This window comes from Melanerpes formicivorus, unplaced genomic scaffold, assembly GCF_026170545.1.
Source record: "Melanerpes formicivorus ecotype bairdi unplaced genomic scaffold, bMelFor1.0.p_v2 SCAF_135, whole genome shotgun sequence".
Taxonomy (NCBI): Eukaryota; Metazoa; Chordata; class Aves; order Piciformes; family Picidae; genus Melanerpes; species Melanerpes formicivorus.
In genome coordinates this window covers 1,079,079-1,087,350 of record NW_027142487.1, presented here as the reverse complement: position 1 = coordinate 1,087,350, position 8,272 = coordinate 1,079,079, and the positions used below count along the sequence as shown (strand labels likewise).

The 8,272-nt window shown below is 54.2% G+C and overlaps 1 protein-coding gene across 1 annotated transcript; it reads right to left on the bottom strand.

Annotated features, from left to right (window-relative positions):
- Positions 1–2,593: 2,593 nt before the first annotated feature.
- LOC137456732 (transcription factor SOX-8-like) lies at positions 2,594–7,774 on the bottom strand. The gene is given in 4 exon segments (XM_068168320.1): positions 2,594–4,349; positions 4,351–4,373; positions 5,302–5,540; positions 7,037–7,774. Coding segments are annotated over 4 exon segments (1,419 nt in total). The 5' UTR covers positions 7,480–7,774; the 3' UTR covers positions 2,594–3,635.
- Between the last annotated feature and the right edge of the window lie 498 nt (positions 7,775–8,272).

Below are 8,272 nucleotides of genomic sequence, written 5' to 3'. Positions count from 1 at the left end.
ACTGCAGGGGATGCTCAGTTTTGCTGCTGTCCTCACTCAGAGGAGCACACAGGAGCAAACAGCAGTTGGTAGGGCACCACTCCTGCCTGCTGCAGAGAGGAGAACCAACCTGGGCTGAAACTCTCCAGCCTGACCTTGCAAACCCTCACCCATGTGAGCAGTCTCAATGAAATCCTGTGAAATCCTTGGGATTACAGGCAGGGAAGTACACTGCAAGTGGAAAAATCCAACTAAACAATTAAAAAGAGAAAGAGCACAGCATTGTTTTGGTTGGAAAAGGCCTTTAAGATCATGGAGTCCAACCATTACCTAACTCCACCAAGTCTGGTGCTGAACCCTGCACCACATCCACATGGAGTTTGAATTCCTCCAGGAGCGGTGATTCAACCCCAGGCAGCCTGTTCCAGTGCTGGAGAACCCTTTCAGTGGAGAAGTTCCTCCTGATACCCAACCTAAACCTCCCCCTGGTACAACTTGTGGCTGTTTGCTCTCCTCCTATCCCTTGTTCCTTGGGAGAAGATACCAACACCCACCTGGCTCTGACCTCCTTGCAGGCGGCTGTGCAGAGCAATGTGGTTTAGCTGATCAGATGGTGTTGGATGATAGGTTGGACTGAATGATCTCAAAGGACTCTTCCAACCTGGTTTATTCTATTCTATTCTATTGGGGTGGAGTCACCATCATTGGAGGTGTTCAGGAGGAGACTTGATGGGGTGCTTGGTGCCATGGTTTAATTGATTAGGTAGGTTGGATTGGTTGATAGGTTGGACGCGATGATCTTGAAGGTCTCTTCCAACCTGTTCTGTTCTATTCTATTCTAATGTGGTCTCCCCTCAGCCATCTTTTCTCCAGACTAAACCCCCCCCCCAGCCCCCTCAGCCACTCCTCACAAGACCTCTTCTCCAGAATTAGAAGAAAATGAATAATCTCAGAAGGCAACAACGAAGTACAGGGAAAGGGAGCAAGGTAAGATGAAAAACAACCAAACACACAAAACCAACCAAAACCAGCCCCAAAGTCCAGAGGGCTACCAGGAAAAACAGCTAAGCTCGGTCAAAAGCTTTTATTCCAAGTCACACAGAGGATGTTAGGGTCGGAAGGGACCTCTGGAGATCATGGAGCCCAACCCCTCCCTGCCAGAGCAGGGCCGGAGAACGCGGTGCCGGTCGCAGAGGAACCGCCTGCTCCCCAGCTTTTCTTCTCAGCTCGGGAGGGAGGCTCGAGCGGGATGCAAAGGAACAACCCAGAGGACGTGGCTGATAAAAAGCAATTTTTCTTTTTAATCTTATCAAATGGATCTGTACAAAAGTTAGCATTGCTTAGTCAGAAGCGAGTGAAGAGAACAGATCAGTAACAGCCGGGAACGAACGAAGGAACGAACGAAGGAACGAACGCAAAGAGGCTCTCAACCTTTACACAGAAAAATAGATTGCATAAAACCAGCTTCCTCTCACCAGGTCTGTTTGCTTGCTCCCCCCACGCCCCACGGCAGCCCTCCCACCCCCAAAGGAGGAAAAGAACAACGAACAAACAAACAACAAACAGCCCAACCAAAACAACAACCAAAACAAAAGAGAGAGAGAGCAGGAAAGGTAGAAAAAGGTAAAAAGGTGAAAAAAAAAAACCCAAACCACACCTCTGAAACGTAGCTTTAGATTTACAAAGTTTCTTTAAAGGCACAAGTTACCATAAAATAGGTGGTTATTATATGCTCAGCATACAATGGAAGAAGTAGAAATATACCAACAAAATATTAGTCTAAAACTAAGTACCTAAACTTCTTTGTGTTTTTTTCCTTCTTTTTTTTTTGTTGTTTTTTGTTTTACTCTTTTTTTTTTTTTCTCTCTTTTTTTTTAATTTTAAGCTTAGTGGAGAAGATTTTGTTAATTCTTTATGTTTTAGTTTCACAGCTTGATGGATGAGATCTGGTCCCTAGATAAGCCAAAACACACACAAGGGAAAAAAAAAGTCTCCCATCTCTAGAGCGGTTTCCCCCCACCCCGGGCTGAGCTCCGCCGCCCCGCGAGGCAGCGCCGGTGCCGGAGGTGGGCAAAGGCTCCGCGACGCCTCCCGTCCAGGCCGGGCAGCCAGGGGACGAGAAGCAGCCACAGGCAAACTCCTGCTCCTCCCTGCAGCCAGTTTTTAGCCTCCTCACTTAAGCAGCAACTTTTCCAACACCCCCCCCCACACCCACACACCACCTCCTTCTTTTCCACCTCCCCATCTCCTCCTTTCCCATCCCCCGGCGGCGACCAGGTCCGTGATGGGCGATGGGATTCGCTCCGTCCCACTCCCAAGCAGCTGCTGCAGAGGTTCCAAATGAAAAACCAAACCAAACCAAACCAAACCCAACCAAAAAGAGGCTAAATAATAAAAGGCCCCAAAAACCCAACCACCAAAAAAAAAATAAGGTGATAATTAATCTATCAGCTCGTGACACCTTTTTATTGTATCAGCTCCACTATGGTTTTCTTTTAGGCTCCCTCCTGAACCCTTCCCTCCCCCACCCCACCCCCCAAAAAAAAAAAACCACCACCCCAAAAACCCTCTTTAAAAATAATGGTTTTTAAACTTCTACCTTTTTGTGGGTTTGTTTTTGTTGTTTTTTTTTTTTTGTTGCACAGGATTGCTTCATTAATTAAAAGGCCAAGAAAAAAAACAACAACAACAACAACAAACCCCAAAAGAAATAATAATACAGAACATAAATATTATAAACAGATTAAAAAGAAGAAACAAAACAACCAACAACCAACCAACCAACCAAAGACAATGGAAGCTTTCTCCTCCCCCCCCCCAAAGAAAAAAAAACCCAAATAAAAAAGGAAGAAAATGTGAATTACAGCTAAAAGCTTGCTCAGGAGAGCTCCTGACTGAAACAAAACCAAAACAAAAAGGAGGAAAAAAAAGGGGGGGGATAAAAAAAGAAAAGAAAACCACAACAGAACAACAAACACTTCAGACACCGACTCGGTTGGTCCCACCAGGCTCGGTTTGCTCCCACAAGGTCATCGCACACGGAGTCAGAGGAAGGGGTTGGGTTTTGGGGGGGGGGGAGGGGGTTCCTCCGTGTTGGTCCCAGTGAGTTCTTTGCCCTCAAGGTTGGTCCAGTTCCTCACATTGCAGTAGACCCTGCACAGTCTCCAAACAGCTCTTTTCTGGTTGTCGTTTCTTGCTTTCTTCCTTTCTTCCCCCCACCCTCCCCCTTCCCCATCCTTCCCTGCTCCGCTTTTGCACTTGTCAGCTTCCACGAGGAGTTCAGTTCAGTCCTCACAGAGGAGTCGAATGGTTTCTGTCCTTCATTTATTCGGAAGGAATTGCTTTTCCTTGACCTCATTCTCCTGTTTTTAATTTCCCTTTCCTTAATTACCTTTTGATATCAATTTTCTCTTGTCTCTCGTGCTTTGTCTTTATTTCTCTTTTTTAAAACTGTACTCGTTAAAGAAGAATAAAAAATAGAGCTCTGTCCTGTCGGAGAGTTCGAAGCAAAGGGGACACGTCCAGCCGCAGCGAGCAGAGTTCCCAGTGGCTCAGGAGGCACTTTGGAAACTATCAGGGCACTCCACGCTCTTCCTCTTCCATTCCTTCATTAGTGCATATGTCGGGGAAGCCCTCGGGGGAGCTCCACACGTCCTTTAAGGCCTCGTCAGGGTCGTATAGACCGGCTGGTCCCAGTTAGCGGTGGGGCTGTGAGCCGGCGGGATGGACAAGCCGTTGAGGATGGGCGTCGCGTAGGGCCGGCGGGAGGAGTGGAAATAGGGATACTGGTAAATGCTGGAGGGGTAGCCGGGGTAGGGGTTGTAGTAGTTGGAGCTCTGCAGGTCCGTGTAGTCGCACTGGGAGCTGGAGAAGGAGGCGGCGGCCGTGGCGGTGGAGGCGGTGGTGGCGCAGGCCTGGGCGCTGTAGGAGCCGTAGTCGGAGTGCGGGGGCGAGCCGTGGGACTGGTCGCTGTAGTGGCTGGGGCTCAGCTGCTCCGTTTTGATGTGTGGCCTTTGCTGGGCAGAGTCGGCCGACGATGGCGAGGCTGAGGCAGGGCTCTTGTGAGTCCAGACCTGGTTGGTGCCGGCGCTGCCGGTGGCAGAGTGGGAGTAGGAGGTGCCGTAGGAGCCAGCGGCGGCGCCGGGGCCGTGCTCAGCCGGCATGGCGGCGTGGCCGTTGAGCGGCAGGTACTGGTCGAACTCGTGCACGTCGAAGGTCTCCATGTTGTTGATGACCTCGCTGCTCAGCTCCGAGATGTCCACGTTGCTGAAGTCGATGTTCTGGCGACCGCTTTCCACGAGGCGGCGGCCCTCGTGCTTCAGCTCCTGCTTGCTGCCGTGGTGGAGGTCGGTTTTGGGGGTGGTGGGGGGGGGTGGGTGGCCCATGAGTCTGGCCTGGGGAGGAAAATAGAGCAAGACTTTAACAAGTGCCCAGGAAACACCCAACTCCATCAAGGACAACTGAAGAAAACCACCAACACACGCACCTTTCACTCCCTTCTAATTGCTACAGAGGGATTTCAATCTCCTGCCCCACGGCAGGAGCTGACTGGTGTCCCCCTGAAACCACACCAGGGACCACATCCTCAGCTGGAGCAGACCACCTGCATGGGTGATGCTTCACAATGAGGCTCCTGCTGATCCATCAGGACCACTCTGGGACACCCTTCGCAGCACAAACTCCCCCTCTCCTGGAAAGCATAACCGGGGGGTGATTTGGAGAGACCCTCTCAGCCTCTCCCCGCAGGCAGGCTGAAGCCATCGCTGCTCTCCCGGAGGCAGTGAGGCCGTGCCGGCAGCAGGGGCCGGGGCCGGGATCCCCAGCCAGGCTGGGGGAGAGAGCGCAGACACGTCTGAGGCTGCAGGACGTTCGCAATCCTCCTGGAATCTGTCAACACAAGCCCCGTGCCAACTCGCAGCGTCGCCCAGGAGTGGGGAGCTTCACGGGGAAGCTGCATCTCCAGGACCTGCTCCCCCAGGACAGGGCCGAGGGACTATTAACCCTGATTAGCTGGCAATTAATTCTCCCTGCTCCTGAGGCAGCCGGGAAAGAGGGATCCCAGCACTTGGGGACTTTCCCATCACACAGCTTGCTCTATAAACATTTAGTAAAGAAAGTTGTGGCCACGTTCACAACCTAGTGGCAAAACCACAGCTCTTGGGGCAACAACTCCTGCTTTTGGATGGCCTCAATCCCACCGATGTCCCATCTAGAGGGGCAGATGAACCCATGCCCACCAGCGGGCTCACCTCCCAGAGGAGCACACGAGGAACTGGCAGGGCGGTTTGGGGTGGGTTTTTTTTGCCCGTGGTGGTGCTTTACCTGTGTGATCTCCGTGGTGGTGGGAATCAGCCATGGCCCCCAGCCCGCTGTCTGCCTTGTAGATCTGGGTGCCGGCGTGGTGGCTGAGCTCAGCCCCCGAGTCGGAGTCGCTCTGCCCGGCTTTCACGCTCTTCCTCCTCCGGGGCTGGTATTTATAATCCGGGTGATCCTTTTTGTGCTGGACCCTGAGCCTCTCGGCTTCTTCCACGAAGGGACGTTTCTCGTTTTCACTTAGCAAGCTGGAGTTTGTTAATTTAAAAAGAAGGAAGAGGGGAGGGGGGGATAAAAACAAATCCCAAATTAACATCTTTTCCTTGAAAGTTCTCAGCTCACTTTCAGACTCAGTTCCCCACACACTGATTTGAGCAGCCAGCAAGGTAATTAGGGGTCTTTTCCAACCAAAACAATTCTGTGAAAACGAATTGGGGGAAAAAAAGAAAAAAGCTGAACTGGACTGCAAAAACGTAGTAAAAAAAAAATCATTGATAGAGATGCAGAAGACACTGAGCACCACGGGCAATGGGAACCAGGCAAAACAACATTCTCCTGCCCCATTTCAGATGCCTCTGCCACATATTGTTCTGATGTTTGTCCTACAAATGCCATCCCCTTACCAGGACAAGCACCGCTGACCGTTCCCAGCTTCGCCCAGTGCTTACAGGGAAGGCAGCACTGATGGGATTATTCCCTTCAGAACTCTCCCCTGTCCTAGATCTCTCCTTGGAAAGTCTTGGAGAGTCTCAAAACAGCCGCAGGAGCACAACTGGCCCGAAGAGGCAGGAGAAGACACGAGTTTGGTGGAGCCAGACACGACTGAATGTACCACGCGGTAAAACATGGCTTGTGGCACAGCCTCGGAGAGCTGAGAGCACTCAGAGGCCACCCAGCAAAAGAACGTGGTTCGCATCAGTGGGCAGCTCTGAGCCCACAGATAAGAAGGGAAAGCAGAAAGTTGATGAAAATAGCTGCTAAAAGTCATCGTCTTTGGGTTTAGGGCTCGTTAAGCAACAAGCAAGGCAGCAGAGGGAGAAAAAGTTGGGGAAAGCCTTCGTAAAAGAAGCAATTAAAGAAAAATCTCAGCCTCCTGGGGATGGGGATGTGGGAAATGAAGAGAGGGAAGAGCCCAGGCTGCACAGCTCGGTGATGGAGCAGGGAAAACCCACGCGTGGGGAAGGACCCTGCACACAGGGAGTTTCTCAGGGCAGGGACCAGTGTGTCCTCCGCAGCCTGCAAAGCCCGGGGTGGGTATTTCTGCACGTCAGCTCCAAAGGCTGCGAGCTTCCCCCGCGGCCAAAGAAATAAATCAGGATTAACCAAATGAAAACTAAGCGGTAGGAGGAAGAATCCAGCCGCGCACCCAGGGGTAAAGCCCCCCCGGCCGTCCTGGGCAGCCCGCGGGCGTCCCGCCGGTCCAGTCCCGCTAAAAGAGGGGTGGGGTGGGGGGATGCCTGTGTGCAACTCAGCCCGGCGCGGAGACCCGCGGGGGGATGCGCGGAGCGGTGCCCCGCAGAAGGGGAGATGCGCTGATCCGTATCCCGCGGAGGGGGAGAGGTGAGGGGCTGTGCCGTTCAAGGGGGTGACGCGCGGCCGAGAGCGGTGCCCCGCGGAGCCGTGGCCGCGGAGGACGATGCGCTGCCGGCAGCCGTGCGCTACTCCGCAGAAAGGGAGGTGCGCGGCCGCGGGAGCGGTAACCCCGCAGAACAGGAGATGCGCGGATGCGCAGCAGAGGACTCACCGCCAGAGCTTGCCCAGGGTCTTGCTGAGCTCGGCGTTGTGCAGATGCGGATACTGGTCGGCCAGCTTCCTGCGGGCGGCCTGCGCCCAGACCATGAAGGCGTTCATGGGCCGCTTGACGTGCGGCTTGGCCTTGAGCGATCCGTTGCCTCGGACGGGCATAGGCACCAGGCTCCAGTCATAGCCCTTCAGCACCTGCGAGACGGCGTCGCGGATGCAGGCGGGAAAGCGCTCATCAACCTCGGCCGCGTCCACCTTAGAGCCCAACGGAGCGGCCCCGGGAGGACGCGGAGCGGCTGCGGGGGCGCAGCCCAGACCCTCGGAACCGGCGGGGGAGAGCGGCGAGTCGGAATCCGAGTCCACGTGGGACATGGAACTGGTGGTGCCGGTGGGGCTGCACGGAGCCTCCAGCGCTTTGTCGTGCTCCTCGGTCATGTTGAGCATTGGAGTGGCCGTAGAGGGGTGGGGGGATAAAAAAAAACGAGGCGAAGGGGCTAAGCCGCCCCAAAAGGGGCGAAGATGTGCCCGGAGTGAAGTGGCGGGGGGCTGCGCACCCCTCCGCGGGTGCTCGAAATGCAAGAAAGAAAGAAAAAAAAGATTGAAAAAGAATAATAAAACTTCAGAAAAATGAAAATTAAAAGGCACAAAGGCGCGGGGGGTGGGGAGAAGGAAAATAACTTTAAAAATCAGCCGAAAAGTAGAAAACACCCAGAACCAGGCGCAGTCCTGCCGCCGTCCCGCTCCGCGCCCGCGCTGCAGGTCCGGTGCGAAACGCGGACCCTGGCAACAAGTGACTTTAATGGGGGAGCAGGAGGCCCCGCCTCCCAGCTCTCTATTGGTGGGAATGGATATCTTATTTGCATGGCGGGCGGGGAATCGCCCTCCACCCGCCCACCGCGCTCCCGCCGCTCTGCCGGCTGGAGCCGCCGCTGCTGCCGCTGAGGGGTCCCGCTTCGCCGGGCCCTCTTTTGGGGTGTGTGGAGTTTCCCCCTCCCTACTGCAGATTGTCCGGAAGACCTCCCTCCCACCAGCGGTGTTTTATAGCCCCGGTGTGTTTTATATTCCCGGTGCGCGGAGGGTCCCTTCCCTGGCTTGGCCGGTGGTACCGGAGAACGGGCACAGGGCGCTTGCCAGGCTAGGCGGCGGGATGCTGAGCCCCTTCCCTAGCCCTATTCCAAGCCTTGTGGGATGAGGCAGGAGCGGTGAAGAGTTGCGGGGTGCCACCGGGATGAGGCGG